This window comes from Limulus polyphemus, unplaced genomic scaffold, assembly GCF_000517525.1.
Source record: "Limulus polyphemus unplaced genomic scaffold, Limulus_polyphemus-2.1.2 Scaffold46, whole genome shotgun sequence".
Taxonomy (NCBI): domain Eukaryota; kingdom Metazoa; phylum Arthropoda; class Merostomata; order Xiphosura; family Limulidae; genus Limulus; species Limulus polyphemus.
This window is the reverse complement of record NW_013665656.1, coordinates 519,615-538,719: the sequence shown is the minus strand read 5'-3', so window position 1 is coordinate 538,719 and position 19,105 is coordinate 519,615. Positions and strand designations below refer to the sequence as shown.

The 19,105-nt window shown below is 34.5% G+C and overlaps 1 protein-coding gene across 2 annotated transcripts in view; it reads left to right on the top strand.

Annotated features, from left to right (window-relative positions):
• LOC106462557 overlaps nucleotides 1–19,105 on the top strand; it is a 55,512-nt gene that overhangs the window by 12,300 nt on the left and 24,107 nt on the right. For both annotated transcript variants that reach the window (XM_013922496.2, XM_022390092.1), the window contains exon 2: nucleotides 19–751. In XM_013922496.2, the coding sequence (XP_013777950.2) occupies nucleotides 395–751 (357 nt within the window). In that variant the 5' untranslated portion in view covers nucleotides 19–394. The remainder of the gene's footprint in view (nucleotides 1–18; nucleotides 752–19,105) is intronic.

Here is a 19,105-nt window from a genome sequence, read left to right as displayed (position 1 = left end):
TTGTTGTTTTTTTTGCAGGTTAATTTCGCCCACACCAGTTGTACTGTTGCTGAGCCACAAGTAACTACAAATGTGAATTATGGACCTATTTTTTCAGTTCCAACTTTGATCATAAAATCTTCTTTGTCGTGTATACGGCTATGGCTGAGAAGTTGCACACAACAGCGATATAGATTTAACTGTATCTCGTGCCCTACGTGTGTGCAGCCTCATGTACACAGCTGTACCTTATTAACATATTAATAATTTATGACTCTTTGAAGTCCATTACTAAACTTTAAGTGACTATAAATCACTGTTTCCATGTAAAAGATTTTACCAAATATTTATTGCTTGTGTTATATAAACGAAAGACTGGAGCTGAAAAAACGTAAAGCGCAAAGCTACTCCAGTGATGACACAGAGAGGAACTTTCGCGTCAGAGCCCGTGGCAGGGAGGCACGTAGTAGCTCAGACCACGTGCCCTCGGACAATGGCAATGGACGAAAGTCAGCATTTCGGAGCTACTGTCACCGAGCCTTCTTTAACAGATTATCACACATGTCTAGTCAAAAGTGGTTACAATATTGAACCCCTGCTTTTCAGCAATCACCACCGGCGTGCTTTTTCCTTGTATAACGCCGACAGACAGCCTGCTGTAGACGTAGCCTTCTTGTTGGCCTGCAGAGACGGCAATCTTTTCCAACTGAGAGCAGCTATACAACGTGGACCTTCTCCAGCTACTGTGAACCAACAGGACCACTGCGGAAGGGTAGGTTAGATTATGACTAATGAAAGGTTTGTTAGTTAGACAAGTTTTTGACTCTGTTCCTATGACTCATTAAATGTACGGTGGAACACAAGTTTATCTTGTGCATACTTTTCGATGCTGTGTAACAATGGCCGATAGGTTGAAATAATAACAGATTTGACGCACCTATTTCTCACTTCTATAAAGCATAGTACGTGTAAATTTAATTTTAGTAGTTTTTATACAAACTGTGGTTATGGCTGGAGAACATCCAAGCAGAATAAAACCGTTATCGGGTTACTGCAGGAGTGTTTTCACAACACAGCTGAGCGTAGAGATATCACGTTCTTTGTCAGAATTATATTTATACACACTTTATGACTCTCCAAGAAAATTTAAGTTTATTGTCTTTTACGTTATAGTGAATACATTAAATGCATTTTGATGAAATATCTGAAAAGTTGACATTTTTTATCCAAGTTAAAAATGGAATATAATTGCACAGATAATTGTTTTTGTTTTTTGAATTTCGCGCAAAGCTACACGAGGGCTATCTGCACTAGCCGTCCCTAATTTAGCAGTGTAAGACTAGAGGGAAGGCAGCTAGTCATCAACCACCCACCGCCAACTCTTGGGCTACTCTTTTACCAACGAACAGTGGGATTAACCGTCACATTATAACGCCCCCACGGCTGAAAGGGCAAGCATGTTTGCGAGTCGAGTGCCCTAACCGCCTGGCCATGCCGGGCCCTGCACAGAGAAGTAGAAACATCATGGTGTTATATAGGTATATCGATTTTTGTTTTGTTTTTTCTGGGTGGATTAGTTTCACAAGTTAGAAGCTGAATAATCATATTAGTCACTAACCGTGAATTTTACCAGCTTTATAAGAAAATGTGTTAGAAGTTTTTAATTGATGTTTTATCTTTCATATTCCAAACTTTTCGAATTACATTCCAGAAGCTAGATCTGTGGGTGAGAATACTGGTAACGTTCTGGTTGTATCATTATTTGGTCCTAAATCTACAGATACAAAATAAAGTTGGAGAAAGAACAATTAAGCCTTATCAATCCATAAGCGCTATCATTCAAAAAATGATAACACAGGCCTGCGATGGTTTTATAGTCTTGAAATGTTTGCATGTTCTACAGTAATTTCTGTACGCTGAATCCGAAAATGGTAACCATTTTTCTCCATCACGTACAGGTTTTTCACAAAACATCATAAGGCAATACATAAAAGAAAGACAACAACACGTACTTTTGAGACCACAAGACGTAGATTTCACACACACACACGCACAAATCACGATGAATGAGGATGCATATTCGTTTGTCATAAATGTTCTTCCCTTTTCTTCAGTTTGTTTGTATTTTTGTTAACAAACATAATAATAAAAAAATGTTTATTGTGGTACACGAAATGATAAATTGATCTAAGTAAAAATTTTTCTTCTTCCCGATTTATAAAAAATCCTTGCGTGATAGAAAAAATTAAATATCATTTTCGAAATCTGCGTAGCTGAATTATAAAATATCCGTCATTAAAACCAAAACTACTTTTATGAAATTTAAATTCGTAGGTCTGTGTAATCAATCGGAGAACAACCTTGTCCGTTTTTCTCAGTTTAATGAAATACTGTTCTTGAAAAGTTTCGCTACTGATTTTATTATATTCGATGATGATGATGAATGAACTTAATCAAGATATTGTCTTAACCTCTTGTTTTTATCATTGTGTTTTATCGTCTCTTTTGCTGTTTACATAAACATTTATTGTTTAACATGGGATGACACTATTTTGTAAACGAATTCATAATAATTGCCTCTCCTTACCTCAACTAGACAGGGTATTGAATCCCGGGAGGAACCAGTAGTAGTATGTCTTGGGATCTTATAACTTCAATGACAATTATCCCCTAAACATTATAGGCAACAAACGTTTAATCACTTCAGTGACTTGGGTACTTTTCTTTATTCTGACTTAATTCACTTTTCTTTCTAGACGCTTCCACATAATTACCCACCCCGATCCCCAACGCAACTGATTGGCCATTTGAATATGTGTAATAACAATCCTTGAATGTTTTTACATAATACACTTGTAATTTTATTTTCTATCACGTAACCTAATAACATTGATGGTTAACGCTACTCTAATGAAATTTAAAAAAAAAATGTTGTGGCAGTTTTATCTAACAAAAGAAAATTCACAACAACAGATATTTAATTGAAAGTTTTCCCATAAGTTTGTTTATTTGTTTATTTTGTTTAATTTCGTGCAAAGCTACTTGAGAGTTATCTACGCTGACCACCCCTAATTTTGAAATAATAGACTAGAAGAAAGGCAGCTTGTCAACACCACCCATCGCCAACTCTTGGGCTACTCTTTATCAAAGAATTGTGGGATCGACCGTCACATTATTACGCCCCCAAGGTTGAAAAGAGCGAGCATGTTCGGGGACAGGTTTCGATCCTACTACCTGCAGCTTACGAGTTGAGCGCCCTAACCATCTGTCTATGCCAGGCCTTTTCCCATAGGAAAGACAACATTTACCTTTCATAAGAGTAGTTAAAAAACTGTGTGGTTAGCATTTTAAAAGACAGTGCATACTTTAATTGATCTTTCCAACATGTCTTTTCTCGAAAGAAAGGGTTAGACATTAACAAGCGAATGAAAGTTTACATTTGTAACCTATAATGCAGTAATGATGCATGCTTGAACTTTAGCAGAAGAAGGGGGAGGGTTAATTACATCACTTGGTGGATATAACTGTTTTAGATTCATTAGATCTGTCTGAAAAGTCCTATCAACAATACTGACAGATTTAAATATGTAGTGACCATCTTGCTTCTTTGATAATCATATACTACCCATGGTAAGTAAAAGGTGAAAGGCCTCCATCTCCTATACTGTTGATAAGCATGTCAGTACCATGCCTCTAATGTAGTTGTATCCTTAATCCACTGCATACGACCTGTAGGTGATGTATTTCTACTTTTTTGTTTTCATTTACTTTCGCTTTAATGATGTTTCTTTCAACGAACTATAATCCTATATGAAAGCTACAACAGAACAGATGGTAGGCGTCATCTGGGCTAGAGAAATCTGTTTGGTAGTAAACAAGCATACTCAGCTATGAAAAACAAAATAGAAACACCTCACCTTTTTTACAAAAAGTCAATGAACTGATTTAAATGAAACTAGAAAAATTATATATTTTTTTTTTTTTAGAAATGAAAGAAGTGTTCTTACTAATGTTATTCCTCCACTTATCCATCGTGTTTATCAAAGTATTATTTTGTTCAGATTTCGACTCTTAAATCTGAGATCTATATGAAACATGCATTTTAATGTTTCGATTTTTTGGGTTTTTTACCTGATACAAATATCACTAGCATGGCTGATGAAAATAATTGCTATGGGAAGATTTATTGTAAAATTGTATTGATGAAAATTAAGAGAAAAGTGTTTATTCTAATATCGAAAAAGATGCCTGAACAGCTGTTAAAATATAAGATTACAATGTATATATGATAAAAATTTGGAAAACAATTTACTTCATTTATTTCGTAGTTCTATAATACGATTATCAGACAATCTGCTTCACTTATAATTGAAAGATCTCTGATAAAACTAGTTGGCTTCATTGACTGTGAATCCAAAGGTTAATGATTCTCGCCCCATGTCCTCAGAAAGACGCTCTGCTACTTGAAACCGTTGGTACGCTATACTAGAGACTATTAAATTCTATTATTCGGTCAGACAAGAGTTGGTAATTGGTGCTGTTGACTGGCTGCCTTCAATCTAGTCTATCAGTTCAAAATTAGAATAGGCTATATGCAGACAGTTCTTTGTGTAGTTTCGCGCCAAAAGTTTATAAAACAAGCAAACAAACAAACAGTTATCAAGCAGTGGTTAATAAAAGTTTATTGTTTCGAACGTAAGTTGAATATTAAAAAAGTGAACTTAAAGATAATGCATAATGAAATACATACTGTGTTCTTAAAACATAATAATAGATTAGCCACCTCTTTTACCTCGTTATGACAAGAAATCATGAAATATAAATGTCACAAAACAAGTCCAGTTCTTACAGCATTTTGTTGATTAATTGCCAGAATTTTTGTTTCACTGGGAGAAATCGTCCTATCAGTAACTCGCTAAAAACAAATTAGACATTTTGCAACTAGTTTTCTCCTTGCAAGGTTTAATGTCTAATCGCAAGACAAATGAATTAAACACAGTGCTGATATTATCAGATAAGCAAAGTGGGCAAATGTCTAGGGTGAGAAAATAGACGGACAACAACTTACTTTGTTATTTATCCCCTAGAAAAACACGACTGCTACGGGTAGGCAATAAGAAGCGAGAGGAGCATTCTGTTTCTTACCTTTCAGTAGATATTTCTTGTTTTCTCAGGAAGCACACACTATTAAAATATTCTACAAATGTCCAAATAGAAATTAGGCTACCATATATATATGTGTGGGTGGGTGTAAGAGAGAGACACGAGCTCAACAGACTCTTTAGTTTTCACGAAATGCGCAGTAAATATTTCTTTATAGCATTATTTTTAAGTTTGTAAAAAGTGACAAATACTTAAAAGAAGATATATACTAACGTGGAATGGACGTGTTTGTTTGTTTGTAATTTAGCACAATGGGCTATCTGTGTTCTACCCACCACGGGTATTGAAATTCGGTTTCTAGCGTTGAAAGTTCGCAAACATACCGCTGTGCCACTAGGGGGCGACGTGGAATGGTGAACTTAAGAAACAAAGTGACTAATGGAGGTCTAAACAGCCAAGCATTGACTCAGAGGTATGACATTTCATGGTCAAAGTGACTCCAGTACAAATTAAGATATTCGACTTTCCTATAAATGACAAGGGAAGGACACGTTAATTTAGAAAGAGTACCAAGACCGCGGATTCAGTATTCGGTAACACACAATTTAGTACTTGATTATATATCTACCACCAGCTCTTGGGCTACTCTAATCAAATAGTTAGATTTGACAGCCACTCTTATAATACACTAATGGCTTCAAAGTGTGAGCACAATTTTGTTTTTACGGCAACGGGATGCGAACCTGGGTCCCTGATTCACAGTCTGACACGTTAACCGCTAAGCCACGCCCATCCATTTCAGTGTTTTGTTTTGTTTTTGCTGCACGTTCTTAGCACAACTAACTTTCATTGTCATCAAACGGTTGAAAAAGACTGGAAAAATGATTCAACACTTTTAAAGTAACATGCAAAGTCAGCAGATCATCTTGGGACATATCAGCAGTAGAAATAATTAAAATCTCTGTTGAAAATGAACCAAACAAGCGATACGCGAAACTTGCACCTGATTAAATAATAGTTCCAAGCATTAGTAATTTATATTTGAAATACTTAATTATTGCCTTGATAATATTCTGTGGAACCCAAGATACTGTTTTTCCCCATGTAAGTTATAAGAAACTATTCACATCTGGAAACGAAAACTTCCTGAAATTTGTTGAAAATCCGATCTAGTCACGAAAGAACATATTAGTTAAATTAACACACAATAAATTCATAAGCATATCTGTGAAAGAACACCCAGAATAAGCTGGTTAAATTGTTGTTCAAACAATTCCACATCCGCGTGTTGCCTGTTGCTAGAAATGCAAAGTATTACTTGACTGTACTCCTGAAATAAACTAACATTACAATGACCATTTGGTTTGTCATTGTGAGGTCAGTATTAAAGAACATTTTCTTGAATTTATCATTGAAAGGCAAAATATATTAGACAGCATGACTGAAGATGTTCTGAGCAACTTGAGAAAATGACTCTGTTCCTGAAAGACTAGAGACCAAGAATATTTCAAAGTGAAGTCAACATTAAAGGCAAGATCACTGGTCTCTAAAATGGATTCGAGACTTAACCAAATAGTTTTATGTGCCATGCAATGCGCACTGAACCTCGTGCTGAATTACACAGCGAACTATTGCATCAAGACAGGTACATTCTTCGACTTGATTCAAGACATATACGTCTATTTTTTTACTTCAACTCATCGTTGAGATGTATTGCTACAACATATTTCCTAATTAACCATGGAGTCATTGAATTGATACGCAATGGGAAAGTAGAATTGATGCAGTTTGTACAGTTCAAATCCACTTAGCAGAAGTTAACGAAGATTCCAGGAACACACTCCTTCACAGAAGCCAATGAAAAATGTCGCGTTCCAAATTAAAAGCAATCGTTGCTAAGATGCCAAGGTTCAAACTCTGTTGCTAACCTTTTGACTCGTTGTATGAGTTCAACGTCGCAAGCAAACAACTGATATATCACAAGCTATTTCGCAACTACAAATATATATATATATATATATTGTACGTCATTAAAGGCTTTGCAATAGAACTTGGATAGGATATGGAAATTACCAAAATTTTCTTCGGAAAAGCCGATATGATCCCGAATAAACAAAACACGGTTTTCATATAAAAGTTGTCAATAACCCATTTTTGATCCACAACAAAACTTCAGGGTCAATTTCTTTTACAAATTTATCGACACGACCATTGAATCAGAGAGATTTCAGCACTACAGGAATACAGTTCATTGTTCAGTTATTGTTTAGCTTTTCTGACTTGTTGAAAGTAAGCCCAAGGAACTTAATGAAAAATGCGTGGTTCTTCACATCGGCTTGCCAAATGACGAGGCAACTGGTAGAGTGTACTAGACCTTTATGGACTCCAAACCTTCCAAAATGCCCTCGAAAGTGTATTGAAATACAAGCGTAAAAAACAGATTAGCATCGTTGTTTCCAACCACCTTCGTCGCATTGATAATTCTGCTAGCTTTGCTCATCACTGTTATCAGTGGAAAATTATTTTTGAAATTAAAACCTATCTGAGATAAACCACGATACAAACAAGTTGGACTGGTAATAATGCCGTTGAAGAAAATTGTACTTGAAGAAACGATGTGCGATTTCGCACCAGTGAAAGCAAGAAAATTCCCATAATTTACAATTTTTTATTGCCATGGTAGTCATGTATTAGCTGTTACTGTAACATTTAATAAACTTGATTTTATTCGTCACCTTAGCAATTTCTGTACAATTTAAAGTAAAATTGGAGGAGGGGGCGGGAGAGATTGAAACCTAGTCTTATATTGTTTGTTTGTTTTGAATTTCGCGCAAAGCTACACGAGGGCTATCTGCACTAGCCGTCCCTAATTTAACAGTGAAAGACTAGATGGAAAGCAGCTAGTCATCACCACCCACCGTCAAATCTTGGGATACCAACGAATAGTGGGATTGACCGTCATATTATGACGCCCCGCGGCTGAAAGGGCGTGCATGTTTGGTGGGACAGGGATTCGAACCCGCTACCCTCAGAGTGCGAATCAAGCGTTCTAACAACCTTTACGAGGTTGGAATGAATTCCATCTGTGTCTAATGAACTGAGGTAGTTACTTAAAAATCATCATTGAGTTACACTGAACAAAACGAGATGTGATGAATTCAATCTTATAGCATATGAATAAAATGATGCAATGTTAATAATGTCAAGTTGTTTTATTTTGCTGTGTTTATGAGATATCACATACTGTTTGACCTAAAGCTGAAAGCTTTTTTTCCTTTTTTTGCGCAAACGTTTATAGATGTGTGTGTGTATACATATATATGTGTGTGTGTTTATAAATTTCGTAGATAGCCCTATATCAATCATAATATTTATACGTATATTATCACTTATGTTGTGTTACACGTTCCAATCGATGGAAACTGAGAAAAGAAAGTTTCCAAATTCCTTGGATGTGGTTCTTATTTTCGTTTATTGGTGAACAGGAGAAATATTTGTTTTGTTTTTTTTAATTCCGTATAATCTGATTGCTATGGACTCGTGCAATTTCTTTTGGATATAAAAGTTTACCTATTTTTTTCTGAATTCATTTATCAGGTAAATATAAATTTGGGGAGTATTTACTATTTTATCGGTTTTTTTTTTTGTTCTATTTTCATTTGGCTAACAAACTGAGATATTCAAGAGAATAAAATGTCCCATCTCCCTTCATTTACAATAACGCCAATATGAAGCTGAGATGTTTGTAATTTGCTCAGGGGACAATTGGAGAAAGTTTCTTGTGAAACTGGAGCACTGACCTCTACAGTGAACTGGAATGAGCAATGACCTTTTCACATGAAGACACCGGTTTGTTGTTAAGCACGAAGCTACACATTGTGCTATCTGTGCTCTGCCCACCACGGGTATCGAAAACAGATTTTTAGCGTTGTAAGCACACAGACTTAATACTGGGTCACGGGAAGGGGGGGGCGAAGCCACCGGAAGTTATGAAGTGGCCATTTGTTGATCCTTTCAGTTACTAGGACATAGAGTTTTCAAGCTGTATCTAATGCAGAGCCGTAGCTAGGGAAAGGCTGGAGGGGCAGTTGCTCAGGACGCAGCCGGAAAGGGCGTAGTCCGAGCGCTAAGCCTGTTATTCAATAATTTATGCAGAACTATACAGACTATAAACTTGCCCAGGGCGCAAATATGACTGACTACGACTCTCATGTAATGTAACGATGTTAATGTGCGTTGTATGGAATTGTACGAACAGACCAAGAGCTGGTTCTGTGTTGTTTCACTGGTAAGTTCACGTTTTGTTTTTGTTTTTTTCGCTGTACATAAAGTAATATAAATTGATCTACCACCGCCGACATATTACATTGTTAGATACAGTAACTTAAGGCCTAATGGTAATAATGTTACTTACCTGAAGCGAACTTTGACTTTTGAGTACAGATAACTTTGGATTTTACGCTCGGACTTTTCTTTCAGTTTTATTATGATATGGTAGTTGTCAACTCAATCGATTTTATGCATTTTCATTTCCTGAGCACTTACAAAAGGTATATTATCATTATGATTTAAACGCATGCTATTCTAGTTACTCAAGTAATTTTTTAGACTGTTGAAAATTAGATGAAGTGTTTATTCTAAGAAAACTTCTGTTGATTTTAAACTGTCATTTACTGGGGTTCTAACTGCAATCATATCTATGTAGCAATTATATGATACTTTAGTATCTTCATTTTCATCCTCTTTCAAGTATCTTTTGACTTTTGACATGTAAATTAAACCAGGATCGCTAGGAACTCTCTTTTGCTGCTGTTAGGTCACTTGGTGATTCTAATAACAACCCTACCGTTCGACAGTTAGCAGCTGCATATTGCTCATGCGTCATGAAATAAACGCAACAGGAAACTGTACTGTACAGGATGAAACATCAAATTTCCATGACATAAAATATCACATGGTACTCCCTAGTGATTCTACAGATGGGTTATACATGTGTGTGATATGCAGGTATGATCTTGGAGAACGTGAACCTATACAGGATAACCATGGTTACGAATGTGCACCAAATTTAGCATCCCTTTTATCCTATAATGAAGCAACCGTTGAATACACGGCTGGTTATGTTGTCAAAATGGCATAAAAACAATGAATTGTACAGATTGTTTGGAGGCCTTGACAAATGAAAAATTCTAGAACCTTGTCAATTCTACAACAAAGAAAAATAGAGGTGGTATGGTAAAGGCATCAGAAAGTGTAATCAAAGCATGTCAGGCAATAGAAAGTTGTTTTTAGAGACTCCTGAAGTCAACAAAGGCGAATTTCCTTAATTAAACAATATAATTAGCCTCGAAATACAAATTGTTGTTTAAAAAGAAGTAGTTTTGAATGAAGTTTTCTCTGGTTTAGATTGATGCATGTTTGATCGTACACCAGAAAATAACCATGTTTACAGTCTGATAAAGTACCTAACTAGGTGTTATATAACCTCCGCAAGGCGACATGGCATGTTTTCATGGCAGGTTATTGATGTAATCCACCTTTATTTCATCCAAAATTGTCACTAGAAAGCGTTGCAACTCAGCTACAGTAGGGTCGTTTAGCAATTTTCCGGCTTAGTTCTGCCCAACAGTTCTCAATTGAATTACAATCTGGAGACATTTTTTAGCCATGGTAATCTTGTAACGTCCTCCTGGTCGAGATAATCCTGTACAATACGCGCATTGTGGGCAGTGGCATTGTCATCCTGGAGCACAGAGTTATTACCAAACCTTGCCCTAACATATGTCAGAAATATCGTCTCCATATGATGCCTGTAGGAGGCACCATTGACGTTTCACTGGAGGATATGAAGAGCAGTATTTCCATGTTCTGCATCACCTCCTTTGGGAAAGAAGGTCTTTCCTCATCTATTCTTCGGGCAGACGACGAACACGAATTATACCATCAGCCTTAACAAGCCGGAAACAGGACTCATCTGAAAAGATGACATGTCACCAGTGTCCTAACTGTAAGTTGACACGCTGTCTTGCCCAAGTAACATTGTGACGGCGTGAATTTTGGTTAATATCGATTTACAGACAGCCCTTCTTGCAAAATAACCTTGTTTGGCCAGTCTCCTATTCACTGTTATTCTTGATACCCAGGAATGAATGTGTTCATGCCATTCCTGTTGTAAGGTGTTGTAAGACTTCTTTCGACCATTACGTGTTACCTGATCAAAACACGTTCATCTCGGGCAGTTCCGCGTCTACCTGTAAACTTTCCTGGAACAACGTTTCCTGTAACCCAATGACGTTTCAGGATTCAGGATACAAAACACTGGGGTACCATACTGTTTTGGCAATGTCCATTTGCTTCATACCATTTCTGGACAGTCAAATAATTTGACGGCCTATAAGTTCTGGCACGTGACGAGGCATATATCTACACCAAGTATAGAAAAATTATTGATCTGTTACTACTCGGGTGTTTACTCAATAACTACTCCATGCATGTAGACAATAACATCAGTATGATACAGTATGCAAGCACATTGGCTACGACTGTATATTGTATTCAAAATAGCATTTACGCTGCATTGAAAAAACAATCATCTACGGCACTTTGTTTTGTGCTATTTCAGTGTTAATACTTACACTGTTTTTATATACTGTATTTTTCACTTTACCGCAGACTTGTATAAGTTTATACCGAAATATGTCACTTTATTATTAATAATGTATCAGACCACAATAAAGTCAATTTAGACTACCGCAATATTATTATTTATTGCTGTCTTTAGTTTCACAATGCTAGTTTTACAAACAAGTATTTTTTGCAACGTAAATAGCCTTTTTTTTTTCATAGCTACTACAAACATAAAAAAGTAATAAATAAATTAAAATGTACATAGTGAAGTGACATGAAATGCTGTAAAAATTGAGTTCGACAAAACTGAAATAGAAAATTATTACAAAGCATTTAACTATCACTTGGATAAACTTGCCACGCGGTTTAAACACGAAAATTTATGAACCAATAATATGGCTGTCGCTTGACGTCAAGTGACAAAACAGTGTTACTGGCCAGTTCACAGCCCAGTTCAGTATAGAGATCAGTGAACTCAATGGATGAAGTTTGTTAGTGCAGCTCCAATTTCTATTTGTTTTCATTATTTTTTTATTTTTTAAATTCGTCACAAGTCAATGACTTATTTCGTTCGTCAGGTTTTGACAGTATAGTTTGATTCTTTCTTTTTTTTTGTACGTAATTTATTTGTATACCGTTTTCTTTTTTCTTTTTAACTAATATTTTTTTTTCTATGTTAATATGCCCCAATGGCCCAGCGGTAAATCTGAGGACTCGCAGTACTAAAAACCGGTTTTCGATATACTCGTGGTGGGCACAGCACAGATAGCCCATTGTAAAGCTTAGCGCTTAACAACAAACAAACAAACTTTTGTTAGTTTAAATATTTCACTATTATCACTTTACTTTGGTTTCTATCTGCCACAAACATTATTACATATGGGCATGAATCTTAAGCTTGATTTACTATTTACTAGTTCAGTGGCAGGATATTACAAGTTGTGTAAACATATTTAAATCAAGAAAAATGTATGTTTTAAGATTATGTCATTTGTCAAATATTTCTTGCATTTAAATGAATACATTGTCTTACTGTAGTTAAACGAAACATTTTAGTAAGGAGAATTTTAGTTTTCATCTGATATTTATGTTAATACCAAATGTTTATCAAACAAGTTAACGTAACTGTTTTACAGCGATACTAATTTGTTTTTAACACAAAATCTGAGTTTTTTATTATTGTTACAGCGCATGTATTGAAGTAACTATTTTACATGAAAAACATTGTGATATGCATAAGTTAAGTATAACATGAAATTAAATATATTTGAATCTCATTACTAGGACACCATATTCATATTGTTATAGTGCGTGCGTGCGTGTATTAAAACTAATACCGGAATAAACTATTTTTGATCAGCATAAATTTGAGAAAAAATATCGTTATATATTTTTAACCCAACCTTGCCAATAGCGCAAAACTAAACAATGGGCATTCTGCGCTCTGTCCACCAACGAGAATCTAATCCCAGATTTTTAGCATTGTAAGTCACTAACCTTACCGCTGACTCACTGGGGGAATTTTGCGAGGGAAAATTCTTTGATGAATGGCAAATAATGCATGTAAAAAAATCCTGGCAATCATCTATCGACCAAACTAGAGATAGAAAAATTGACAATATTGTAGTTACAAATAATGTATCACTATAGGTTCATATTCAATTTTAATTTGTTTAACCGTCTAAGAATTTTATGGAAAAAATGTCTGCAATTCTTATTTTTGTTAATTTGAGTTGAGCATAATGGAGGACAATTTCTGGGTAAAATAGAAAATTTCAAAAGAATGGTTACATCATAAGAAAAAAGAACAGAAGCGGAAAATAGTTATATTAATGGTCAAAAATAGAGTCAAGAACAAACAGAAATTGTTGTTGTTTTTGTTTGGGGGAGGAGGAACGAAAACAAAGGTAGCTAGTGTAACAAAAAGGAGGTTCCAGTGTAAAAAAATAAGCAATTAAAATATAGATAAGGAACAGTAAATTGTATTTATAGAAGTACAAATAATTTGAGAAAATAATTTATTAGAAAAACATTGAAATTACTTTTGTAGTGAGCAGCCATTTTAATAATAGAAACAACGCGGCCCTACAATTACATATATTAGATCCACGCAGACATTATTCTTAATTGAGTTTATGAGTATGTAAGATATATATATATATATGAAATATAGAAAATTATAAGCTGAACATTCTAAATATTTTAATGTACTTACAGAGAAGAATGAAGAACATTTTATTGTATTATTGAAATTTCTTTAAAAACTGTCAACTGCAAACAGTTCTTTTCCAGTCATATGCTTGTTTTTAAAGCATTTCAAACCTACAATCTAAAGTTAGTTACAAATATTGATCAAATATATAACAGAATATTAAAGAAAATTTGTTTCGTTGTGAGGAAAGATCTTTTTCAAATGTACAACAATTCGTCGGAGAATTTTAAATATAACGTGCTACATACTAAGCGCATCGTAGATGCTAAGGTAATTGGCGATTTTAAGTGCTTCTCTGAATTTGTGTTTAATAAGTGAAACGACTCCATCAAAATACCGAAAGGGCGGTATCCTAATTGCCCTTGTGCTTAAAAATAGCTGTTGATACAAGACCAACAGCTCGTTTTCTCACACTGACAAATACCATCTAAAAAAAAGTACCCCTTTGGGAATTCAATTGTTGTTACTTTTTCATTTCACCGGAGGTCGTGTATTTTTTTCTACTTGTTTTTGTGTGTGTGTGTGTGTATACCCCTGTTCTTTAACCTTGGCATAACGTCCTTTCACTTGCGTAACTTCCACGTGTTATTGAATCAACTTTAGTAAGGGGATCACATAATTAACAAAAACATCAACATGCTGTAAAAAGTTTGGTTTAATAGCCACTTTTCTAATCAAGATTTCCCAAAACATGTCTTAAGCATAAGAAATAAGCTATAGCTTCGTCATTTGACAGCCATTTGGATTTCCGGGAACAATAATATCAGTTTGTTTGTTTTAAGAGCAACCCACATAAGGCTATCTTATGGGTCTACCGCGGGAATCGAACCTCGGAGTTTAGCGTTGTAAGTTCGTAGACTTATCACTGTCTCACCGGGGAACCACAAATATCGACATTCGTAGAGTTGGAAGCAGGCTCGACTCCAGCTCCTCTCACGTGGGGATGGAGGGGGAGCAATGGAGTTTTTATTGACTATTCTTAGTGATTTTAAGAATCACACAATTTTAAACCACTAGGTGGGTTAGAGTGAAATTTAAGGATGTACGGCGCACCCCAGCACCCCCCTGGTTGGAAGAATGAACTTCATAGGTTCATAGTGGTTGATACCATAACATCATACTTTTATTTACTCTTTCTTCTAATATAACCGATTCTAAAGTTCATTGTTTCAAAGAAGTGCACGTATATTTGGGGTTTAATATTTAAATGTTTAGTTCTTGTTTTCTGAGTAAAATTTTAGTTAAGTAATAATCAAATAGTGCATTTGCTTGCGTTGTAAATAACTTTTTCATTTTCTAACACATTGAATTTTGTTAAATAACATGAAGATTTTATGAATAACCTTTGTGTGTTTTGATTTATTGGATAATGAAGTGAATTATAATTACATATATATTGGAGTTAATTTTCATTCTGTCTGTTTGAGTGGATTCAAACTTAAACTAAATCACTTAATTTCGTCAAACCTCATAAATTATGGGATTATGACCAAAAATAGTGATAATAGCAGTATTAACCAAATGATGATTCATTACAATCTAATCAATATAAGTTTTAAGACCTGTAATTATTTATATTGTACATAATATTATTAACATCATCAATCATATTTTTTAACTGTAACGATCAACTTTTCGAATTACACATAATTAGTTATGTTAGTAAATAAGAACTAAAAAATGTCTTCATTAATATATCCGCTCCTCTGTGACTCGACAGTAAGCTTGTAGGCTTATGATGCTAAACATCGGTACTCAATATCCACAGTGGGCACAGCGCAGATACTACATTGTGCAGGTTTTGTGCTTAAAAACAAATAATCAAAATTGATATGTATTGGAATCCAGTGGTTTAATTAAAATAATGATGTCGAATTATGATTTTCAGAGGTTATTAATATTTCCCTTAAATCAAAATTGTTCCAAAATAATGCTTTCATTAGATATTTAATTGTTTTTCTTTTTTGGCTATTAATATTTCTCTTAATTTCCACAGTAAACAGACATCTGGTGTTTTCTAACGGCTCTTTCACCATGTTTTATCTCGTTACGTATGTTTCGTGATTTTATCTTGTCTGTGTGATATTTTTTGATGATTTTACGTCTCTTTATATCTTCTGTGTTACATGTTCCACACATATTTACCTTATCAGGTCATGTGTTAACATAATCTTGTGTTGTTGTTACCGTAACAGAACTAAAAAATCATGAAAATTAAAGATTCTTACTGTAATTTACTGTTAAGTTTCATTAAATTAATACATCTTGTAACATTATTTATTAAACAATTTTGCTCAATTTTGTAATATTAAATTCTTCTGTTGTCGCTAGCTTGTGATTCAAAGAAGGATCCAAAATCAATTTAAAATTATAGTTTTGAATCAACTCGTTATTGAATTACCTAAATAAAATAAAATAGACACTAGGACAATACACTAAAGTAAATCAAATCCCTCTGGTAGGATATTCAATATAGTTTAGAGAACAGAAAGTGCTCAAAATCTTATCATTACTTTTACCTGTTCTCAACAGTAAACAGTTCAGTCACCATGATAACACTGGTGATTTGACTCTCAATTTTCAAACCATTATTATTAAACCATAAAATAACTGAAACTGTTTTAGACATGTTTGTTTAATGATATAACGATACACAGTGTGAAAGATAACATGTAAACTGGGTCTGATGAATATGATATACATTAAATCAAACTGCATATATTTATCACATTCCTCTTAGTTATCCGTGGCAGGTTTAAAACAAAATATGAACGAAAACAGAATAAATATCGGTTTTTATTTACTTTTTTGTGATAATTCATTTTCATTAGGCCTAATGAATATTTATCCTTCGTTTTACATCAATGTAAAACAAAAACAACATGTTTTTAACTTATTTTTAAGTCATTTTGAAATTTGGTTTCTGTGTATATTGAGAACATAATAGTTCTGTGAATAGCTCGTTACTGTCTGAAAAAAGTTAGACCTGGCAATATCTTTCAGTCTAATTTTATTGCGAAAGGAAGAATTTTTTGACACCCTGGCTCATCTTTGGTAACTTCGAATATTTGAAAATGAAAGTAGAGATCGAGAAAGATACTAACCTAAATAATTGTTAATAAAAATGCAGTCTTTTTTTTAGGCTCACTTGATCTTTTGTTTTTCTTAAGAAATCCAGCTTCCTAAACGAATTATTTATTTGCTTAACTGAGTTTTAAGCCTCACAAAAGAAAAGAAGAAGAAAAAAGTAAAGTAACAGGGTAGGTGTTTGGTTCTTAAAATAGCGGTTAAAAATAGGACGGCACCTCTGCACTTAATGGTGCCAGAGGACACAAATGAAAATAATGTAGTCGTTTTCATCACTGTACGTCACTGAAACAAACAATTAAACAAGGACAAAAAGTTACCTTTTAAAATGAATGTCGAGAAAACAAATTATTTGCAATATCAGTTCACAAAGTTTTGCACCCACGTACCCCTAACTTTAAAATAGTGACAGTTTTCCGTATCTCATGAAATTATCGTAATCAAAATAATCAGATCGGTTATTGAAGACAAAGCTTGCTTTACAGAGAAACGTCATCTTATATATATTTTAAACTTTTTTTTTTTTATTTGGAACGTTTTCATTACCTTGGTCTCATTTCTTTCGTAAAAACTATTTGTGGGCTTAAAAATTACATATTCACAGTAAAGTGTAAAAAATTAAAGTGAGATAAGTTCAGACAACGTTATGGTGTGTTTACGTGAGATTTTCGTGCTGCTCGGTGTGGCATATTTATTTTAGCACAGTGCTATCATATCTTTTAACTTCGTGATATAACAGCCTATAATGTGGCGGCCAATTCCACTATTCCCCAGTAAAGAGTAGCCCAAGAGTTGATGGTAAGTTGTGTGTTGATTAGCTGTCTTCCCTCTAGTTTATAACGTCAAAATTAGAGACGGCTAACGCAGATAGCCTTGGATATTTGCGCGAAATTGAAAACAAACAATATATACATATGGATTAAACGTCACTAAAATAACGTTGAACAATAAACACTAGTAAAACAAATTGGTAAATCATTACAGGTCTAGTAATATATTTTCAATATCTTAACTATACATATTTTAGCGAAGAGTTATATATCTATATTTTTATTGTACTTATTGTTTTTATCGGTAATCTGATTACGCAGTGGACCACCTTTGTTGTGTCTACGTATTGCAGTATATTGTAATAACGTTTGCTAGAGACGGAAGGTGTCGCCATGACACTTTACGATATTATAAAAGGAATAATATCTGCTACTAGACGTACTTCCGCAGGGTCCCCGAAATGTTCTGTTTCAAAAGTAAATAAAACCAAAATTAAGAGTTACAAATATTTTTATATCTTGATTTTGAAGTCTATATGTCATGATGTGTTGTAGCCTACAGAGTACATAAATTATTCTCGTGACTCATGGCATGCACACCTTTTGCTGACGTCACGACAGTACAAATTTCAAAGTTAAGCGTCTTGGGCGCCCGCAGGAAGGGGCAAAAGGGGTATTTGCTCCCCCTTACTTTTTGCAAAAATTTGCACGTATTATGTTGTAAGCCTAACATTGTACTTAACCTAAATATTTTTAGTAATTCTTATTGAAACTGTAAATTTGTGTTTGCATTTAAGCACACATAACACATATTATTTTAGTCTGTTGACTTACACTGTAAAAGCTGATCCCCTACATACATGTTTTGCCCACTTGAAAACATTTCTGTGAGCGCCCATGTTAAGCGTTCTTTATTTGACGTCATTTTAGTGTCTACTGACTGACTGACAGACTTGTATATAGTGGTGCGAGTGGATAAAACATGTGACCCCTCCAGGTGACCTTCAGCCTCTTTTCGGGGAAATAACAGATGTCATACAGAATAGTGTCCGCAACAGTTACTTAATGTGAAAAGGTGGCTATAAATATCTACTATCTGGCACAGCGATCCTAACAACAGGTTTCATTTAGTTGGTGTTCCTACCGCTATATTGTTTTTAATGACATCTTATACTTCTATATTTAGCAGACAATCGAGAAGTAACATTAAGAAAATGACCACCATATTATATAACCCTCCCTTCAATAAACAAGCATCTCCGTAATGAAAATCACTTTAGACTACATATTTGTTTTTATTATCTTCTTGATTTGCTCATTACGGATT